The sequence below is a fragment of the Poecile atricapillus genome, chromosome 10 (assembly GCF_030490865.1).
Source record: "Poecile atricapillus isolate bPoeAtr1 chromosome 10, bPoeAtr1.hap1, whole genome shotgun sequence".
Taxonomy (NCBI): Eukaryota; Metazoa; Chordata; class Aves; order Passeriformes; family Paridae; genus Poecile; species Poecile atricapillus.
This window is the reverse complement of record NC_081258.1, coordinates 21,737,401-21,759,336: the sequence shown is the minus strand read 5'-3', so window position 1 is coordinate 21,759,336 and position 21,936 is coordinate 21,737,401. Positions and strand designations below refer to the sequence as shown.

General features: G+C 41.8%; 1 protein-coding gene across 1 annotated transcript in view; it reads right to left on the bottom strand.

The window, feature by feature from the left end:
* AP1G1 (adaptor related protein complex 1 subunit gamma 1) overlaps window positions 1–21,247 on the bottom strand; it is a 36,471-nt gene extending 15,224 nt beyond the window's left edge. Inside the window, exons 1-11 of the mRNA XM_058845827.1 lie at window positions 21,102–21,247; window positions 14,083–14,286; window positions 9,640–9,764; window positions 7,345–7,486; window positions 6,029–6,125; window positions 5,105–5,181; window positions 2,831–2,926; window positions 2,288–2,368; window positions 1,947–2,045; window positions 1,486–1,541; window positions 594–707 (exon numbers count right to left, since the gene is read on the bottom strand). Of these exons, the coding sequence (XP_058701810.1) occupies window positions 594–707; window positions 1,486–1,541; window positions 1,947–2,045; window positions 2,288–2,368; window positions 2,831–2,926; window positions 5,105–5,181; window positions 6,029–6,125; window positions 7,345–7,486; window positions 9,640–9,764; window positions 14,083–14,283 (1,088 nt within the window). The 5' untranslated portion in view covers window positions 14,284–14,286; window positions 21,102–21,247. The remainder of the gene's footprint in view (window positions 1–593; window positions 708–1,485; window positions 1,542–1,946; window positions 2,046–2,287; window positions 2,369–2,830; window positions 2,927–5,104; window positions 5,182–6,028; window positions 6,126–7,344; window positions 7,487–9,639; window positions 9,765–14,082; window positions 14,287–21,101) is intronic.
* Between the last annotated feature and the right edge of the window lie 689 nt (window positions 21,248–21,936).

Below are 21,936 nucleotides of genomic sequence, written 5' to 3'. Positions count from 1 at the left end.
AGACAAAAAGTATTTCTCTAATGAGAACTAAGGTTGCAAGCTTTCCCAATGCCCAGAGAGCAGCAATTCCACAATTCCAGCAACACCACTATTTAGATGACAAATGGACACTAAGAATGATAAAAGGATTTGGTTTGTATGCAAACGGTTTGAGCGATCAAGTCTGAATTCTACCACTCCCTAATATATCTAAGAATACTTTATTTGGATGACTTAATATTTCTTCAAGACAGCATGGCACTGCCCATTCATCTAAGAAAGGAACCAATGTGGAGCACATCAGAGTAGGTTTCATCATAATCACAGGGCACAGAGGCTTTCCATCTCACTGAGAGCACACAAATCTAATGTCCACCGATACTGCATTCTGGAAAAATTCAGGCAAACAGAATTTATTTTTCTCCTGTGAAATGTAACAGCAGCTTTCCAAAAATGGGTGTACATCTTTATTATTTTGTTTGAATTATGGACCCATATTATACCTTCATAGTAGTCTCACAGCTCCCCAGGATTATTGTCATTTCCCCCTATGCTCTGCTCTCTTTCTATAGACGGTCAACCTCAAGAGTCTGTTTCATTGATTATCTGATTACCTTTTAATGGAGACATCCAGATCCTTCAGGCAGTCCACAATGGTGCTTCGGTGCCGCTGTACTGCATTATGGTCTGTCTGCACAGTTTTCAACAATGACGTCAAAGCTACATATCTGCATTAAAGACATATAGTCATCATTAGCTGACAGTAGCCATTTAATATCTGTGCACAGACACCGTCCCCTTGTCTCAAACCTAGTCTTATTTTGCAACAGACTAGTATTCTCTTGTACTCAGTAATGAATAAAGATCCTATAGGGGACTTACTGGGTAAGTTACTACACTAAATTTTAACATGCCTAACAACAACACTGCTGCCCAGACAAGCAAGCACCTGTCCCAAGCACCTCTGCAGATCTTACATTCAAAATAGCATCAGTCAAATTTCAAGGGCTAGAGTCTGAAACCCATATAATGATTTGCTGTCAACTCCTTAGAGATGGTATTCAATTCTAGCAGTTTCAGCAATTCCAAATCCTGATTAATAGTGACCAGAGCAGAACTAGACTCCTTTGTTGCCACCAGCACACAATCAGAAAAATCAGTCTTTGCCTAATTTGTCAGATCTCCAATGCCAATTCTGATTTGAATAGCACCACAGTCCACTTGGGGCAGGACAGGAAGAAAAACATGGATCTGATTAAGAAATCACATGTTGAGAAATAGATCATACATTCCAACTTACCAACTAAGAAGGTAAGTGCCACAGTTCAGATTAGCATAGAGGAAAGAATGCACCAAGAAAGAAGCGAGCTCAACAGCCACACTAACCCCAAAAGCAGTGATCCCAACATGGTCTCCTGGAAAGCTTTACTTCAGCATCATCTTTGTGCAATTGCTTCTCACACATTTTAAACTGGGTGTTGTCAAAACACACTTTTTACAACTTACCTAATATTTTTGTCGTTGTTTAATAAGAAACGGCCTAGGATGTTAATGGCTAAGACCTGCAGAAAGAGTTAGGGAAGATCAATAATCTAAAAGGGCTGCTGGTCATCTTCATCATTTCATGATGACTTCAAAGGCAACACATCAAAACTAGCATTGTGGTTCTCAGCCAAAAAGAACTCTAGAAGCTGCCTAAGCAAAGGAAATGCTAAGAGATGCATCACAGGCTCTCACTTGCACTCAGGACACTCAGGAAATTTTGCCTTTTAATTTTTACTATTCTAAGAAACCCAAACACTCTCCCTCCCCCAAAACAAGCACCCTTTATGCAACGGCTACAGACTTATCTAGAGTCAGACGCAGAGCTGTGTTACGGTGAAACAACCTTGCTTCATGTCCTCCACACAAATTACTCTAATACAATCCTAGGAAAAAAACAAAAGGCCATAGCAAAGGCAACTTACTCTCAGGCCACTCTCAGATTTTATATCCATAATAGTCAGCACAGTTTCATAGAGAATGGCGTTTCCCACATTTTTACTTGTTTCTGTATTAGTGGCAACCTGGAGAAAAGAAACAAAGTAACTTCAACGAATTTAAAGCAGATCTCCTGTGTGCTGCTCTGCAGAACAGGCAGTGAAAGTAACCAACCCTTACAAAACAGCATCACACTTGAACATGCATCTCTTTCAATAAAATTTCACTCCACAGGGCAAGCAGCTGTATACTCACCAGTGCTGCTGAACCCAAATTATAATGAAACTAAGAGGGAGTTTAAACCAATCACCCACCTTGCAGGACTTACCTGCGCAAGTATATCATTCATTGCTTCACTAGAATCATCATCATTTCTTCCTAAAATTCTTAGTAACCGCAGGATTCGTACCTATTTGATAAAATAAAGCAAAGAAAAGCTTGCATGGCAGTGTTTGACATGGGCTTGTAGTGGTAGAAAAGCAAAACAAGCTGCTGATTTCCACTCTTAAGCAAAATGCTTATCCCAGATAAGAACTTTATTGACAAAAATAGGTTTCTGCTGTGCTTATTTTCTTCCCACTAGCCAGAACTGTTCAGAGTCCCCTTGCTACCAGGCACAGCCTTCCAAAACCAACACATGCTGCTTCTCTCTTTTGTCACATAATGTGATAAATCACTACAACTGCTGGTTAAACTAAGGCAGGTGTCTTCCACTAGGGCAGATAAACAGTATTTGCACAATCAGCTTGAAGGAAGGCTAAAAAAGCCTTAAAATCAACACAAGTGTGGTGGTAACCACCTCATCACACCTAATGCTCAAAACACAGTCCTAGAATTAAAGCTATCAGTCAGTATTTGCATTAGTTCTTACCTGCAAAAAGGGGTCACTGATCCCAGACACATCATGCTCTGGTGAATATCCAGACATGATAAGGTTCTTCAGAATACGAACTAATTGGGGAACAAGCTGTGAAGAAGAGAGTTGTCCTATTAGGGTGCTGTTGTTTCCCTGACCCCAGCTTTGAAGCAAAGGTCCATAAGAGCAAATCTTGTATTTGAAAGCAAGTCGGTTGCTGGATTTTTCCACAAAGTTCAACCTGCACACCTAGAGCTGATGCTGTACAAATACCTACAGCTTGGCTAAGACACAACTAGAAACAGCTAAGCTGGGACCAGAGCAGCATATTCTATCTTTAAAGTAGTTAATCTACATTTGTGTTATAGTACAGGAAGAAAACCAGCCTAGTTTTCCTTTTGTTCCTACCTTTGCTCTTCAGAACTACATACTTCTCCAAAAACATGCATTTGATAAAACACACAAACAAAATGAACCCTGAACTTCCTGTATCTGCCTTAAAGAGGAAACTGAAGGGTGCTGCAGCATCTTTCCTCCAGACACAATAACAGACAAACGGAGCATTCATGGAACCCTTATTCACATTTGCTTTGCCTTCCAACATGCATGAATTATCATGACTGAGGACAGAACAAAGGGAAACATTACAGCCATGGAGAATGGTTGAGGGCCATTCCCCCCATCTTCTGGAGTACAAATTATACCCATGAAGACTATCAGCACTGGAGCTGAACTGCGTAGCTCTTTGCAGCACAGAAAACCTTTACAGCCTCTTACAGGCAGTTAACTAACTGTCTGTCCTGCTCCCTTCTGGGAATCACCCAAATTTGCCCCATGATTCAGACAAAATACAAAGCCCAATTTGTGGTAAGAAGAAAGCCCAGAGCAACAACTTGCACAGGCACAAAAAAAAAAAAAAAAAAAAAAAAAAATCTGAAAAGTATTCCTCAAATGAGGGAAAGCCTGAGGAAAGCAGGCTGATGTTCACAGAGGCCACAACTGAGATTCAGGGCTGCCATGGATGTAGAGGTTTAATGACAAGACAGCACACGAAGAGCATTAGACAAGTAAACACATGGAATCAATCACAACTGTGTCATTCAGAGGCACTGCCCCGCAAGGCATAAACACCTACACATTCAAGACAAACATGCATCATCTAGAAAAATTAATTCTTACCTTTTCATTCTAACTCAGCAGGATGCCAAACAGACAAAAGGGACAAAACAGACGAAGCAAGCGTTAGGGACAGTTCAATGTTATACCATTCACAGCATAACAACTACAAGAAATAGCTAGAAAGAATGCACCTAGTAACAAATTTTGTGGACTGAGCTCTTCTCTCTTTTCCCACAACTATCACATTAACTGAGCAATTAGTAGCAGGGATGGTACCTGCAAAATGAATCTCATCTTTTTTCATGCTTTGACATTTACAATCAAGGTAAGGGAAGATGCATGCCAAAATGCTAAGATGCACCAAAGGATGTACAGTTTTAAATCCCTAATGATATAGATAAGTCAAGGGAGAAAGTAAACTGGGCATGCAAATAAACAAACACCTTTAAGACTTTTCAGAGAAGCAAATGCCCTTCTCTGTTCTACCAGCTTTGTTCAATTTCTCCTTTTTGACAAAGAACTTAAAATGACAATCAAGGCAATTTTCAGATGCCCTTCTATCGGTAATCTTTCACATGGTAATAATAGAGCAAATTACAGCAAACAGCATAAGGAAGTCAGGAGGGCGATGGGAAGCAAACATTCTTAACCAGAGAAGGAAGAGCAACGTTGACTCTCAAACCCTTAAGTTATAATGGAAAATTGTGCAGCACAGCATGCACCAGGCATGAGGTACCTATACAACTAGAATTCAGACTGATGTTTTTGAACGTGTGTATATAACTGTGTGGTTGTGGTTAAGGCATTCAGGTGTTGGTATAAGCTTCAGTTTTTCATCTTTGTCTCTATGTTTACTTCATTTGTGATTCCAGTGTCACTATGCAATTAGATACGAGGAGTGGGGAAAAACCTAAGGAAGTATCAAAGACGACTTTAAATCCAACTCTAGGATGAGTTTTATACTGCACAATCTTAAGACTGATGTTTTGTAACTTAACCACTTACTGAAAGGGATTAGGCCTAGATACACACAAAATTCCCACACTGAATGATTTTTTAAAAAAATTTAGCAAACAGACAGTATCATTAAATTCTTCACCCAAACAATTGTAAGGGTTTTACTAGAAGGCCATGAATATTAACTTCGCAATATTACCAGTTCACACTCACCTTTCTAAAGTGTGCAAGCATGTCTGGGCTCCTCTCACACATCTCTGTGAGGAGGACAACTGATGTGTGAAGAACACCTAAAGGTGAGGAAGGTGGGAAAGAAAAATGTATCTCCATTTAACACCATTCCACTGGCTCCAGACATTTGATAAAGATCACAAGAAAACAACAAGAAATCATTAAAAGAATATTCTTGAATTCAACATATCGTATCTACCACTACAGGCATTTGTGCTTGCAGCTGTGTCCAAGGGAAAGCAGACAGTGATGTGCTCATGTCTTAAAGCTGCAATTAAAGGCCAAAGCAGACGATAAATTTGATTTGGTCTACAGAAACTCAAATACTAAACATACAGTAATGGTTGCAGTTAGGCTGCTGACCTCTAAGATCTCTTCTAAAACCACCCATTCTATGATTTTATACAAATATAAGACTCCAGAAGGACAGCACGTGTTAATTGCATTGTGGGTGTCAAGTTCCTCACACTTCTTGATTTTCTCTTCTGATTTGGGTAGCCTAGCTGACCTGATGTCACCTTCTTCAGGAGGACTCAGAACTCTATTTAAAGAAAGATTACACAAAAAAAAACCAAACTCCAAACCTAAGAAGTCACTGCCTTAGAGTCACTTTAGCCAGTGTACAGGATAAAAATCAAACTTTCCCATTTCACCCAATCTGAAGTGTATCAAAACACAGTGAAAGAGCTCCTTTTGTCACCTATGCCATATTAAAATCCTGTTGACTAGCAGAGTCATACACATCCCTTCCTTCTAAATGACATTTGCATTCACTGTGTAGAAATAGAAAGAAACAAATCATACAAATAAACCTCTGAAGTTCCCTCCAAATGAAAGGCTTAGGTAGCAAATGAACTATCCTCTAGAAAATGGCTTAGCCTTGCTAAGTACAGTCTTGGCTATTACCATGGTTCTTCTCGTTCAGCAAGTTTTTGGTGGCTGGCAGGAACATCTCCATAAGTTCAGGCACCTTTCTGATGACATGAACAGCACACAGTGCTGCCTGGATAGGAAAAACACTTTTGTTAATACACACTGCAATGACAACAATACCTGTTTTGGGAATAACTAGCACAATGGGAACTATAACAATCTTCATGATAAACAAAGGCCTTCAAAGTATATGGCACATTTTTCCATCTCTCTATTACATGTGTTAGCAAACAGCATTCCAGAAGAGAGCTGAATGAAGGGGGAGCACTGAACTACAAGCTAATACTCCCCTTAGTTAATTTTCACATTATTCACAGAAGTAGTGCTATTATCTGCAAAGCAATTCTGCCTTTAATAGGGCTAACTTCAGCCTGTCTTCCTGTTGCTGGGAAGGAGATATGCATTGGAAACAATAATTAAACTTACTGTCAAATTATGGCTTATTTACTTTCCCTCCTTCCTCAAAAAACAACTTCCTCCTACAGATGATAGGTGCTATGAGAAACAAAACTACACTTCCAGGCCTTTTTGAAAAAGCACATGCCTAGGATGGAGAAGCAACAGCAGACACTATTCCTGAAATATTTCAGGCACCTGCCTGAAAATCAAGCGCCTCTTTCCAGAACACAGCAAGACCTCTTAGCATTGCTTTCTCTCCAAATTCTCTCTAGATCCAGCACTAGACAAAGAAGTAACAATGCATCTCCTCCTAAATCTTACTGTTTCACACTCTCACCAAGACTTATCAATAAATAAATCTAAAAGAATGGGGGTGATCACACTTTGCTGATGCTATGGCACATTTGCTGCAAAAACAAGACAATTTATAAGTGTTTGTCCATTTCAAGACCTTAACCCTTCCAGCTTTCATACTACTGCCACCATCATCAACAGAAGACATCAAATAGATTCAAATCTTCTTATACCAGCCTGCACTGTTAATAACCAGAGTTTCTCTGGACTCATCTGAGAAGATAAATAAAACTGGTGACCAGAATTTTGAGGCTAACCTCCATGACGGGGCAATTGTTCACATTACCACAAATGGTATGGGTTATGGGAGAGTACAAAAACAGAAGCAACTGCCTCGCCAATTGGAGGCTTATCTTTTAGAGGCTTACATACATTCCTGCTATCAACAGAGAGGGAGTTTTGAGCTCTGTCTTGCACACTGGGAAGATATTCACTCAGTGTGATCTCAGTCATCTAGAATTCCAGGTATTAGAAAGGTATTCAATCAATCTTGCCTTTTAATCCACAACAAACTATTCAAAAGTTTCCTGAAGTACCTTCTTCCTAAGATAGGAATTGGAAGTTTTGAGGAGCTTTTCCACCTCTCCTGCAAGGTCTCTGCACATTTCTGAGGAGCCCATGCAGCCAAGAGTACAAAGTGCCAGCCCCTGCACATACTGCGTGCTGTGATTAAGGTCACTGTAAAGGAGAACAAAAAAAGTCAATCAGCATGCACACAGAGAAACCAAACACACAAAAAAGGGTATCTATAGCTAGAGACATCTAACCAGCAACACACGGCCCAAAACAACTTCCTAGATTCACAGCTGTGTGGGAGCATGACTTGGGAACAGTAGAAGCTTTGAGTGCATGTACCACAGGGATTGCTACTAATTCTACTTAGAATTCTGAATTAAAAAGATAAAATACTTGGTTCAGCTATCAGGTTGACCTGTCAGAGTATCCAGGGATTGAACTGAGAAAGAGTGGAGACTATAGAGAATTCCATTTAAAATGGTTTTAGCTTTGGAACTTGCATGCAAAGTATAGACCTGCAGTGACACTGTGGGCTGTCCCCGTTTAAAGATGTTCTACACCAAGCTTTAGCTTTTGCATTTACAAACCAAACAGCATAGAAAAATCTGTGTAAAAATATCTTCCATCCTCACCAAAAACCACAAACCAAACCATTCACACACCTTGAAAATAATCCATACAAGATTTCTGTTTAGCAATTTTTCCTATTCATATGCCTAAGGAAGTTGTGAAAAGTGCTCACTAAGAAGCTAAACTACCTAACAGAAGATGCTATTCATAAGGCTAGCTACCAATGTCACACTAAGCACAAGACAACACAGCTTCTACATGGCAATCCCAACAGAACTTTAAAACTGACTTCTACACCACTTTTCCATCTGTGTTTGGTACTAAGGTTGTGACAGCACCCAGAATTCAGTGATGAAGAAAGTAAAAAATAGAGCTCCTGGTTTGGGAGGCAAGGGGAGCTGGGGACTAAAAGATGGAAGAGCTGGGGAAAGAAGTGGTTCCTAACCAAACATGCAAGAGGTGCAGAATGGAAAAACAGTATCCTGGTTGTAAAATGAAGCAATTATGGCAACATGCTGATGAAGGAACAGGTACCATTACTAAATGCTACTAAATAGGTTGTTTTTTTATTTCCTTCAACAATTTTTGGCAGCTATATAAAGCTGTGTGTATTACAAGTACATGCTTCAAGAGGTTGCTTTCCTTTTTGTCTCAAAAATCTGGGTGATGCTATGAAGCAGTGAAAAACAATGCCATAAATATATCCCTTAATATCTAGATAGAAGCAAGACACAACAGCAGATATAGAAGCCAAAGGAGAAAGCAATATGCAACCCAGGAGATGGTGGGAAGCTTTTCACCATTTTTGCTCAGCTTCCGTCTGACTCATTTCCAGTTCAAACTCACTGTACCCTTACCAAATTCACTTACAAATTCACAGCATGAACACTCAAAAGAGGTGTTAACCTGCAGACTGCTTCTAATGGAAGCGCCTCACAGGTATGGCATTTCTGTGAAAGACCTTTAGACGAAAGTCTCGTCTCCTGGACACTAGGTCCAAAGTTTGCAGATCCTCAGGCCCATAGTTTTGTCAAGTTTCTTTCAAAGCACTTTGAGGCCACAGTCTAATTGAAGATCAATACTTTACTTGTTAATATCTGAGAGGCTCATGAGCTAACAGTACATAATAATAAAAACAGGTACACCACACACAATCTCTGGGTAAGTCAACTAGAACCCAGCTGTTCCATACCTGCTCCAATCCATCTTGAAAAGGAAACACAATCATTGTTGGCAACTAAACTATGATGAAAAAAGGCCCACTTCAACATTGCTTTTCTGAGAGAAGTATTAAAAAAACAGTAATTCCCACCACCTCTTGTCTGATTTCAGCAACATGACAGCACATCCCAAGCTGCTGCCTTACTTCCAATGAAAACCATTTGTCAGGATCATTAGATTTTAAAAATAAAGCAAGATACGTAGCATTGTTCCCTGACAACTCTTCAGAGCTTGTCAGCAGAAGCAAACAAACGCACACAGGACACGTGTTGCTTGCCACATATACCTCTTCAAAACCAATGCAATTTTATATTCTCTTTCCACTAAAGAATCTAGACAGTACGGCCCAATACGGAGCACTACTACAACAGCCTTATTAAGGTCAACAGCATACAACAGTTTCAAGATACCAGCTTTCTAACACAAGGGAAAATCCCTGAAGTACTAAGTATCACTTGCAGAAGGATACTTTCTGATACTGAAATCTCAAAAAGCATGGTTTGATGGAGACGTGGTACCCTTACTTCTTGATGCAATTGGTCATAAGAAGATGAACATCCTGTCTCTCATCCAGCAGCAACATGGCACCTAAATACCCAATGCGCTTGTCTGTGAATTTCTGAGATGCGATAAGCTTGAGGCACTCCAACTGGAAAAAAATAAGGAAAAAAAGAAGAAAAAGAAGACATAATTAGCTTTAAACTACTTCTTAGCTATAGAAGAAACAGTTTGAGTTTTGATGCATAGTTATGTATGTATCTCAGAATGCACTTTTAAAGGTGTATTTGGTTCCCATTTTGGTGATGTGGAAAACCAAGAAAGGTTAAATGACCTGCCTAAAGTTCCAACAAAGCCAGCAGGAAGGTCATTAACAGCACCGGTGCCTTGAAGTTGCCAGACACTGTTGGTCTTCCATGACCTCAGATATTCCAAATATGTGAGTTAATGTCAGATCACAAAGTAAATGATAACACATTGGAAGAGATGAAAGATACATCACTAAACACAAAATAGTAAAGATCTGGAAATCTAGATCATGTGTCATGTTTGATATGCACACAAAACTTTTAAACTAGACTTAAAAGGTTCCATTTATCTACAGGGAAGAGGATCAGTGCTCTCTAAGCTGTCAAAACAAGGACATGCAGTGATAGGACAAGGGGTAATGACTTCAAATGGAAAAATGGGAAGGTTTAGATGAGATATTGGGAAGAAATTTTCAACTGTGAGCATGGTGAGGCCCTGGCACAGGTACGGAGAAGCAGTACCTGTCCCTGGATCCCTGGAAGTATTCAAGGCCAGACTGAACTGGGCCTAGAGCAACCTCGACTAGCAGGTGTCCTTGCCCATGGCAGTTGGAACTAGATGATCTCTCGACCCAAACCATTCTAAGATTCTATGACTCTAAAACCAGGTTTTGTTTATTATGATCTGTAAGTAATTCACTAGCTAGGTAAAACATCGATTCTCAGAGACAGTTACATTCCTGCACTTCTCTGTAATCTCTGGAACACGTGAAGTTTACTACAATCATGTGCATTCCAGACACTACAAGTTTCCTTTTCCCCCTGTAGAAATGAAAACTGTGAAAAATAGCACGGAAGAGATTCCCAAGACAATATATATAGTTTCCACCTGCACTCTGCTAATTTAAAATATAATTGCTACCTCATTTTTACATCGGACATTTTTATAATGAAAAACAAAAACCAATAACCACAGAGATATTCTGACATTTCTATGCACTAAAATTGATTAACTGTATATAGTTGTTTAGTTATCTATTACTGAAAACTATCTCTACTTTCCTGACAGGAAAGCAGAGATCTATCCCTCACAAGCAGTTTCCATAAGTCTGCTTTATAAACTAGCTGGGGCAGCAAGTAAGCATATACAATAGGAGGGGTCAGACAGAGCTAGCAACAGATCCATCACAAAGGGGGCATGCACAAGCAAAGATACGCAGTGTCAGGAAAAGGGATTCATGGCCCCAGCTAGACAGAAGCTTGAACAGGGCAACAGACACAGGTGAGATGCAAGAAACACACACATCATGACAGTAAAGTTGCACAGTGTATTGGTAAGAAGAGAAAGTGCTCCGGCCTCATCCCAGTCCTGCAAGTTCTCATGACCACATGGCATTAGAACACACACTCAACTGTATATGTTGTCATATATGAAAGCCCAGCTAGTGCAAGGGTGACACATTTGTAAGAAAAGGCTTGCAAGAAATTGAGTTCAGCCTGCAAGGTTAAAAGGAAAGAAAACTTTGAATAAACACCTCTGAATAAGACCAGTCCTCTGCAAAGATAACTGAATTTGAACAAATGCTCAAGATCAGCCAGAGACAACAGAACCCTAGATAGCAAGCTCTCATGTTTCCAGTGCTTTCTGTAAGACAATAATGCACTTCTGAAACAACCTTCTTTCCTGGGTTTACAAAATACTTAAACAATCCTCTGCAAAAATGCAACATAAAATTGATGACATCTAAGCTACAGGGTAAGAGCCAATGAAGGCATAAGATGAACGACTGAGGAAGAGCGTAAGGAAACTGGTGACTTCAACAGTTACTCTAAGATATATTTCTATTATGTATAGCATACATAGTACATTTCTAGTAACTATATTTTGAATTTAAAAGGTATTAGTGAAATTCACCCCATGAAAGGCTGATTATTTCTTGTTTCACCTGTACATAAATACATGCAAACTAGATTCATGCATAGCAGTACTAAGAAATATGATCAGCTGAAGCTCTTACTAGGTGTAATTGGTGGAAAAAATCTTGATACCATTAAATCCATTTCATTCAGAGGAACAATTAAAATCTGCTGCACCACTACTGTAACAGATACTACTGGCATGTAACCAGACTACAACTGACCCAGCTTTTATTGACATAGCCACTCTTCCAACAGGATTTTTTTTTCAAATAGAAACAATGACAATAATAAGGTTATTTAACCATTTGTCTAGGCTGTCTGATGACTTCTAAACTTGCACAAAGGGCCTTTGCACATGCTCAGGAGACAGCATGCCATCCAGTGCATATCAGCATGCACTGGCTAAATACGGTGCTCAGTCTCATACTTGTGTACAAGATATCCCAGGTCAAAGTCCAGGAGCCCCAGCTTGGACAGAAGTAGATTGACCACTCACTCCTGGCTACCCACACTGTAAGCAGCAGTCTGCTTTCAGCTTTAAGAAAGACTGTAACACCACTTGTGGCTCTCCTGTTTTTCAGCAAAACATCTTCCCTGCATATTTATCCTGTCACTCTCAGAAGCTTCCTGTCTACAGTGCAGGACCATCTATCTGCAAGACTTCACTGCTGAAACAGCCTGTGTCCTCAACAGGTTTCCCAGCTCACACAAACTATATCCCTACATAACAGCAACACCTTGAAAGATTCCTTCCAGCAGTAAGTGTTAAGGACATGCAAAGGTCTCTTACTCACTCACTTAGAGAATACTTGGTTAAAAACCCCTTTTCAGTATTGGGCCCTATGCCCTCCTCAAAATGCAGCTGATAAATTACAAGAGAACCAAGGGCATTGAATGAAGTACCCTGCTCCCCAAATAGTCAGAACAGGTGCTTCTTTTTGAGATGTAGCAAGCCTGGCAATACTGGAGAGTGAACAATCTGCTTTAGCCTTCTTTTACGAACAGTGAATTTACCATTACTAACCAAAGCAGAAACTGAAAATTTCTGCTTTAGTTTGTAATGGTAAAGTAGTAAATTTCATTAGCAATAGTAAATTAAATTATTAAAATAAATGGTAAATTATAATCTCCCTTGTATAGGATTGAATACTTGAGTAACAAGAGAGAAGAATGAAATTTAAATAATGTTCTTAACACAGGCCAAACACTGAAATTGTAGATGACACTTATCTGTAGCACTTTTTATTATTCTTAAGGCTCCAAGATACTTAGCCTTAATTTTTGTGACAGGAAGTTTCTCTCTTGGACCAGGGAACCTCTCTATGACAAGTATTAAGAACAGAATAATACACAAATTCACTTGCTTTTTTCCAAAAACTCATTACCCTGAGAGAAGAATCCAATAATATAGAAGTAAGATAAGGCACTTCGTGTGCTGTAACACATGAAGCCCAGACTCACTAATCCTAACTCTATCTGCAATCTGAATTCACTGGCTTGGGCTTACTGTTTCAGTGAGATGTATTAGGATTGGTAAATCCAACCACAAATGGATAGACACACAGGACATGAAGCTACTTGAAGGGATACAACAATTTGACTGATTTTTAGTGAAGACCTGTTCGATTGCTATTAACAGGACACTTAATGATTTCTAAGCAAAACTGACTATGCCAAAAAGACAAAGCAAAGCTAACCTGAGGGACACTTTGTAGATCAAGAGCTTCAATCTTCCTGTCTCCCTTTCCTAAAATTTCTGTCAAAAATAGCACATCAAAATTAAACCAAGAGATGGAAAACTCACACCTGCATTCTCCATGTCACCTCACTAAAATGGGGATAAGGAATACCAACTTCTGATTGCCAGGAACAGACCAGCCCTTTTCTGTCTCAAGTGCATTGCTTTATAAGGAAAACAGTATAGAACCTCCTTTGAAGTATGTGGTATTTTTCAGAGACAGAACTCCAAAGTGCTATTTTGATCCAATCTAAAAATATCCCGATGTCTTGGACTGTGGTTTAAGCACAACTGCTCTGCAGAAACATGGATGGTGAAGAGAAAGTATGGCAAAAGCAGACTAACCTCAAGTTTCAAAACAAAATAGGTAAGCTCCAAAGGAGCAAACCTCACTAACAAAGTCTAAACTAACAACCATAGGTTCAGAACACACATGAAAACAGACCTCAAAACATCCTGACAGACAGCAGAACTGCACATAGGAATGCTCTGAACAAGTCAATGTGCCCAAACCACAGAAGACAGACTGGCTTATGCACAGAAGGCACTAAATTTTAACCTACCTGTCCAAAATGTGCAGGGTATCCCAGCATGTGCATATACAACAGCTTTGCCACGTTTCTGCATCGGTATGTGTTATCTTCCTCTCGGAAGGATGACCGGATAGCAGCACACTCCTTTTGAATCATCTCACGCTCTTCTGCCTGGGTTCTTGCTGTCCGGATGGTCCGGATCAACTCCCGCAGTCTGATGGGGGCTGGCATCCTCTGAGAGAAGAAAGTGGTCTGTAAAACTTCTATTGTCTCTAAAGGCTTCATAACCGTCTCACACTTCCATGTATTCTTTTTTCTTTCTTACCCTACAATTATGTAAGTAAAAGAATTAAGAAAATGTAGGCTCCTTCAGTAGCATGGTTAAGAGTAAAACTGAGACCCCAAAGACATCACTGTACCTCCCATCTGCTCTTCCAGAACATTAGAAATAGGAATTACTCCAATTTGAGCCAGCTGTCAAGTGAACATGACTCCCCACCTGAAACAGGCAGAAACAGTCCTTTGCAAGGTACTCTCATATTCACATCATCTGCCTCTCTCCAGAAAAGCCAGGCTCCAAAGAGAACTGATCCCAGAATCATGACAACTCGGGACAGAAATCCTCTACAAAACACAACTCTGTTCAATAACTTCCACAAGATTCCATCTAAGTGCTTCAGACAGCCATGCTTCAAAAATCCTGCTAACTTGTGTCATATACACTTCCTTCTTAGAAGTGTTGAAGTCAGCAGAAAAGCAAATGGAAGAGCAGTCTTAGGTGTGCAGATCAGATTTCAGAGAATCCTGCTTCAAAAATAAATAATAGTGTTTACAACATCCTTTCATTACTCCCCAGTTAGAACAACCCTTTCTGAAACAAACAAGCCTGTGATGTTACTGTCTGGCGGTATGGGTATGAAAGGTGTATACAAGAACACTCAGAGTAGTTTCACCTCATCAGATGGAATACTGCTGGAGCCATTTAACCCAGACAGCAATTTAGTCTGCCAAGTACCTGTTAAGAGGAAAGTGGCTGTCAAGCAGAATTTAAACTTTAGGATTATGTTCAACAGTTGAACTTTTCAGTCCATGCTCACCAAAGCAGACTTCTGACTTTCAGGGAGCTCAGACTATATAAACATCTTTACAGCCCTCTTCCCTCCATGCCAGCCCACAAACAGAACTGAGCTCTTCCCATAACAGCTATCAGACCAACTTTATAAAAAGTTGCCATGCCAGTCTGCTACAGATTCTGCCTGGGTCACAATTCCCCCTTAACAGCGTCATACATTTTAAGCATTGCCATATAAGAAAAGGATGTGCATTCAGATGCTGCACAAACTGGCTTACATGATACCACAGAACAGAGAGGCTGACAGGGGACTTCTTTGCTTGCAGAAAAGCAGAGAGAGATGCATGTACAAGTAAAGGTGGCCTTACAGTAAGCTACACTAAGTGCTCCTTAAAACTTCCTCCAACGTAGCAAATCTTGTTCTTCAGGATTAGTTAATATTTTTCACCAGTACAGATACACCATTTTATTCTTTGCACATCAACATAAATGACAAGGCAGTTTGTAGAAGTCGTTACCTGTTTCCACCTTGGGTTTAAAACAGGTGTTTCCTTCAGCTGTTTCTTTGTTAACTACAAGCTCCAGAAATCAGGGATGACCTCTGAAGACTTGAAAAGAGCCTACTAGTTAATATTTACATTATCTGGTAGGGTTGCATACAGAATTCTTCAACCTTATCAGATCTATTTTCCTCTTCTCACTTCAAAAGCCTTGCTCCTTAGAAGAACTTACTCTCAAGATCAAAACTTCTGAGAGAGTCGGAGACCTAATTCAGATTAGCTCAAGTTGTATAGGTGGCTGGTGTTTAAATTCCTTAGAAAACAGAATTCCAGCTTCTTCCCTGCAATCCAGAGACTAGTAAAGGTGTCACCTGTCGCTAAAGGACATGGAATGATTCACAAGAACACATCTCAGTGGTATGACAGGAAAAGAAGTAACTTTATTTTTTGGCTCCAGTATTTATAGATTCTTGACAAGGAGCAGTGATTGGATATCTAAGTTATCCAAACCACCTTCCCAATCACACTGGTCATGTGAAACGTCCATCAAAGGACATTTCTTAGAAAGAATGTGTAAACACTTATGTTTACAGTTACTTTCCTGGGAAAGTAACTAAAACTATGAAAACAAGATCAGAAGGTTTAGTTTTCAGTGCGACAGTAACCTCCCTCTGCTATTCAGGAATCCTTCTCCTGAACTAATAAAAACACATTCCCTCTCTTTGTGTAACTTGTTCCTACTATCCGAAAGTGGAAAAAAAATTAAAAATCTTCATGTATTAAAACATTTACTTTTCATTTAAATTGTACTGATAAATTACTACTTTCTCCTCTTTTATGGTCTGTTACTAGTGAAGCTTGTCACATTTGAAAGTTAAAGACTTTATTCAACAGGCCATTGAAAAATACTTGGGTAGAGAACTTTACCAGGAGTCCCGCTTAGAATAGTCACATTCAAATATGATGGGTCACCTTTTATATTTACAACACACACGTAATATTATCAAAACCCACCTTGAAAATGCTCAACTGCTTCAGCCAAGCTATATTCCTCTCTCAGGAATTGCAGAGCAAAGACAAAGGACAGTCCTTAAATGCTGAGCTGAGAACACATGCTCTGTAAACTATTTGGAAATGTTAGCTTACATCTAAAATAGCTAATGTCTCTAAGACAACAAAACTTTAAAAATTAACAGTTGTTTTAAAACCTCTTTAGGACAAATTATCAGACATTTAACATTTTAACATTCCACTATTATTTAGCCTTCAATTCTGGAAACATTAAGACATACAGGCCATCAAAATTAATGAGATTATTCACAGAAGAGGTCTACTGTTTGGGGAAATTATCCGAATTTTCACTTGTGGTGATATACACACCAACTTACAGCTTCTCCTGTAAATAGCATTTCTGAACTTAGTTCTGACTAGAAAACACCCAAAGCCTGAAGACCCCAAGGCTGAAGCAGCATACATTTCAAACACATCTAAAATACACAACTCCAGTTGCTCCACCCCAATGCATGCGTAAGCAATCACACTCCTCAAGCAACCCCAGCTTTTGGGAACTTACACAACCAACTCCCAACTGAATCAATAGCAGAACTCTCCTACTTGATTAGGTTCAACTGAATCCAGCCTAGTACACACAAGAGCAGAGGATCTGTCCAGACTCCATGAAAGGAGTAACTGCAGTGTTGACACCCACCACTGATGGTCTCAACTCTATACAGCTATCAGTAGGTTTCCCACTTCTATCAGACATGGAAAAAGAAAAATATATTATCAGGAAAACCAGAAACATACTCTCCAGGTAGAGATGAGGGTGTCAACAAATGCAGAAATATTGGCATATGGTCCAGTATTATCAGTATTTATACAGATAACAGTAAATATTAAATTATTGTAACTATTTATACAATAAACAACAAAGCAAGGAGCACCATCATCATCAAGAAGTTGATGAGTTGAACACAAACGAGTTGAGAGAAAGAGCAACCAATCATATAACATGCTAAGTGGGACAATCTCTTGTGAGGAAAAAGCTATTGAATGCAATAGAGAACTAGAAAGCAACATCAGAAAATCAAAAAGCAATTAAGTCAGCAAGGGGCTTCAAAATGCTTTCTCATAAGAAAAGGCATCAGAGTTAGAATTTACTTTATGCAGACAGCTGAAGGAGAGCGGGGGAGGCCAAATAAGAAAAAAGTACCCCAAAACAAGGGCTAAAAAATAGTCTTGGAAGAAGAGATGGTCCCACTTCCAGTTACATTGAAAAAAAAAAACAACCCACCAACAAGAAATGCAGCACAGCAGTAAGCAAGGCTCAGTGCTGCTCAAGGGCTGAGAGGAAGAGGAAAGGCAGGACAGAGACTGAGGACATTGCACAGATCCCACCCAATCCCACCCCTGAACAACACCCCTGACTGAGGCATGGCCCCAGAGTACCAGTGAGCACTGGATGAGGTATCCCATTCCTGCACAACTATGCACATACACCAAACCCAGCAACTCCTGAACTGCCTTAGGAAGACACACTGAGCTCCCAATCAGAACAAACATCAACCTCAACGACTGACAAAAAAAAAAAATAATTAGATGTTGCAGCGGCCTCAGGGAGACAAAGAGTTACATTGTCCCACCCCAAACCCCTTGTGAAGGGCGGCCCAGGAGTTCTGATTGGGTTTGAGTCCCTGGGGGGTTCTCCCTTGGTGTGTTTCTAATGGTCCCTGACCCTGAACTCCACCCTCAAAGGTGTAAACCCTCGGTTCTGTCCCTCAAAAACCCCTGCTGTGCCTCTGTTCGGGGCTCTCTGTTCTGGACCTGACTTTGTTCCTATGCTGAATAAATGGTTTCATGAACCGGGAGCCCGTCTCGTTGGTGTTTGATGCTGGTCCCCAGAATCCTGCAACTTCCCTGGACGAGATCCTGAGGTTGCAGACTGCAACAATTAATATCTCCCTTTTTTTTTAGAAGCTAAAAAATGTAGGAAGAAGAATTAGCGGAGCTATATAGCTGATCACCATGACAGATAGAAGCAGAGCTCCAGATTTTCAGGCCTCTGTTTCAATACTTCAACCACCACTGACCTACATTATCTCTGTATTTATCACCTACTTCTAATTTTCTCACTATTTTAATCTATGAGGTAATCTGGCTATTTTACTTCCGGTTCACTTTCCCACAGAGTTAAACTTTAAATTAAATTTTTAAAAGCCACTACTTTGTCACAAAAGAATCCCACACCCTTCTTTGTCCTAGCTAATGCCAGATAAAAGACAAGATGCCACATTTTTACATTCATTAATATAAACTTTACAACAGGCCATGTAGCTTCAGCTATGCCCTAGGAAGTTCTAATTTTTGATTTTACCTGTAGTATTTCTGCCAAATAGCAGATACAGGTTGCAGTAATACCTGTGATATTAGCAGATTCACTTGTAATCACGTTATTTTGATCTGTTTTGCGAGTTAGAGACTCATATATTTACTTTTAACTCAAAACTCTCCTCCAGCGAAGTAATGCTCCTACCAAGGCAGGAGAGAGCCTTTTCCCCAGAGAACAGCTATCATCTAGAACAAATTAGTATCACCTGGATTCAGGTGATTAATGATGAAATTGCTCAATCATTAAAAAATACGTTGAGATCAACCAACCCATCCCCTGAAATTATACAGGGCCAGCTCACAAATACAAATATTCACACTGGAGAGGCACAAGCAGCTTTACTTAGTGCCATCACTTTTAGCAGTAGTAAAGATCTGCATGAGCCCTCACACTTGGAAAGGTGTCCTTCCAAACCTGAACGGCACTAACCAGGGTGGGCTCTGTGTGCCTGTCAACAGGCAGCCTGGACTCCTGTGCCACTGCCCACAACCTTCTCACGCCAGGGCCTGACACGCTCACCAAACTCACCCTACAGCGATGCCACTGCAAAACGCGGTACACAAAGGAGCTACCAAGAATCACAGCATTTCTGTTATCCCTTAATCTCTCACAGGAACTACAAAGGTACTACAGGATCTTTCCATCTCTACCATGCCACCTTCAGGAAAACAGATCAGCAGTCACAGGAACAGAAGAAAATGGTTTTTTTATCATAAGAGGAGGAAATCTGAAAGTTATCTTACACATTGGAAACACAAAAGCTGAATCCCTTCACAAAACAATTACCCAAGACCTACTTTTCTCAAGAAACAAAAATTTAAATACCTTTCCTTCTCCCACCACAGAAAGATGGAAGATTTCATACCAAACTCCTCAGAAAAAAAACACAAAATCTCCTGCCTTGATTCAACTCTCAAGTTCCCAATAAGTTTTCAAATCCTGTGCCAAACACCAGAGTACATGAGTAAACAAACAAAAGAATTTGGCAACAGAATGTGATACACAAACAAAGGAAAAAATATTAAGTGTAGTTTAGAGGAGCAGCAGCAGGGAAATGGGTACAAAAAGCTTTTGTGCTCTATCACACAGAAATTAATCACAAAAAAAAAAAGGGGGGGGGAAATGAAACAGCACAAATTTCTCTGCCATTTCAAATGCAGGATGCTCCTAGCATCCCTAAAGGATTCCCTGCATATACAGGGGAAAACACACATATATTTTACTCTTGAAGCCGCTATGGATCAAACACCTTTTGGCCACATATGTGACAGTTGTTATCCTTTCAAAGATATTCCACTGGGATTCTGTGCTGTCCCGTCAATATTTCAAGCGTCAGAAAATGAAATTTGCCGCTTAGCATTTTTACGCATCACTTTCAACATAATCAAACACACACCTGTTCCATCTGTTAACTTTAAAAACAACATCTACTAGAAAATAAATTACAATTTATCTTGTAGCTCATCCAAGAACTCAACCGGCCTTGAAGAAGGGACTTGAAGGCGCCCTTACAAACCGGCCGTCAGACAGCAGCTCACTGCAAATACCTTTAGCCAGACAAAACATCTCCTGCTTCCATTAAAACCCATGAACGGTAAGTACTGCAGATGCTGTAATACTCGGGGCGCTTGTGCAACCTAGGCAATAACACAGCAAGTGAAGGCCGGGCACAAGTGCCGGCTGCTCCCAAGCCGGCAGCGAGCCGCAGCACAAACCAGCTCCTGAGGCAGCGCTCCCGCTCCAGCCGCGCCACCCCGAGCTCCGGGGACGGGCGCCGAGGCAGAACCCGCACCGCCGTCTTCTCGGCACACAACGGCCACGGCAGGCACGGTCCGCTCCCGGCGCTCGAGCAGAAGGCCCCGGGGCGCAGGGCAGAGTTCGAAGCGGGCCGAACCGCCGGGCAGAGGCAGCGGCGCCGGCACAGGCGGCGAGAGGGCACGGGGCGGCCTCGCGGACAGGGCGGCCGAGGCCCAGCCGCGGAGGTCGGGGCGGACAGAGGCCCCAAGACTCGCGCGGCCCCGGGCGGCGGGACCTGGAGGTCAGGGGAGGCCCGGCCTGGACAGCGGAGGCTCGAATCAGTCCCACTCACCAGGCCGGTCCCTGCAGCAGCAGCGGCGGACAGAGCAGGGCATTCAAAATGGCGGCGGCGCGGCCGCAGCACTGATACGGCAGGCGGAGGGATCCGCAAGCCGGCTCGCTCCCCGCCACCCCGCAGGCTCTCCTGACCGTGAGTGGGAGGGTGGCCGTGCCGGGTTCGGCGGGAACGGGGCCGGGATGGCGAGAGGGCGGGGCAGCTCCGCCGGTGGCGGGACGAAAAATGCCGCTTGTACTACTTTTCTTGGCGGAAGCACACGTGAGGTTGATCTCGGAAGGCAAGGTGCAGCTGCACCGTGGCAGTCCCTGATGACGTCACGCGCGGGGCGGTCCTGGAGGCACGCGCACCCCAGGTGGGGCCGGGGGGGACCCGTCGCCCGTGTCCGCGGTTCCGGGATCGGGGGGTTCCGAAGCCGGAGGGGCAAAAGCGCTCCCAGCCCGCCGAATCTCGCACTGTTTAAAAATCCAACCGCGATGGGGGGAGCTCAGTGTGCGGCAGAAAACGAGGCGTCTCTGGAAAAGGGTACAGAGCCACCGCCGCCCCACGCAGCTCTTCCAGGACCTTATGCTCTCCACTTCCAGGACCTTATGTCACATTAACGATCACCGAATGGCGCGGAAGTGCCCTCCGCGGAGCCCGGTCAGCAGCACGGGGCCGGCCGGACACTGCGGGGGTGCGAGAGAGGGCACAGGCACGTTCAGACCGACGGCTGCTGCCGCGGGGCCCGCGCTGCCAGCCAGCCGCTGAGAGAGCCCGTCCGGGGTGCGGGGCTAACCAGAGGCACAGGGCGCTGCCGCCAGGGGACTCGCGCCGCGCGGCCGGGCCCCGG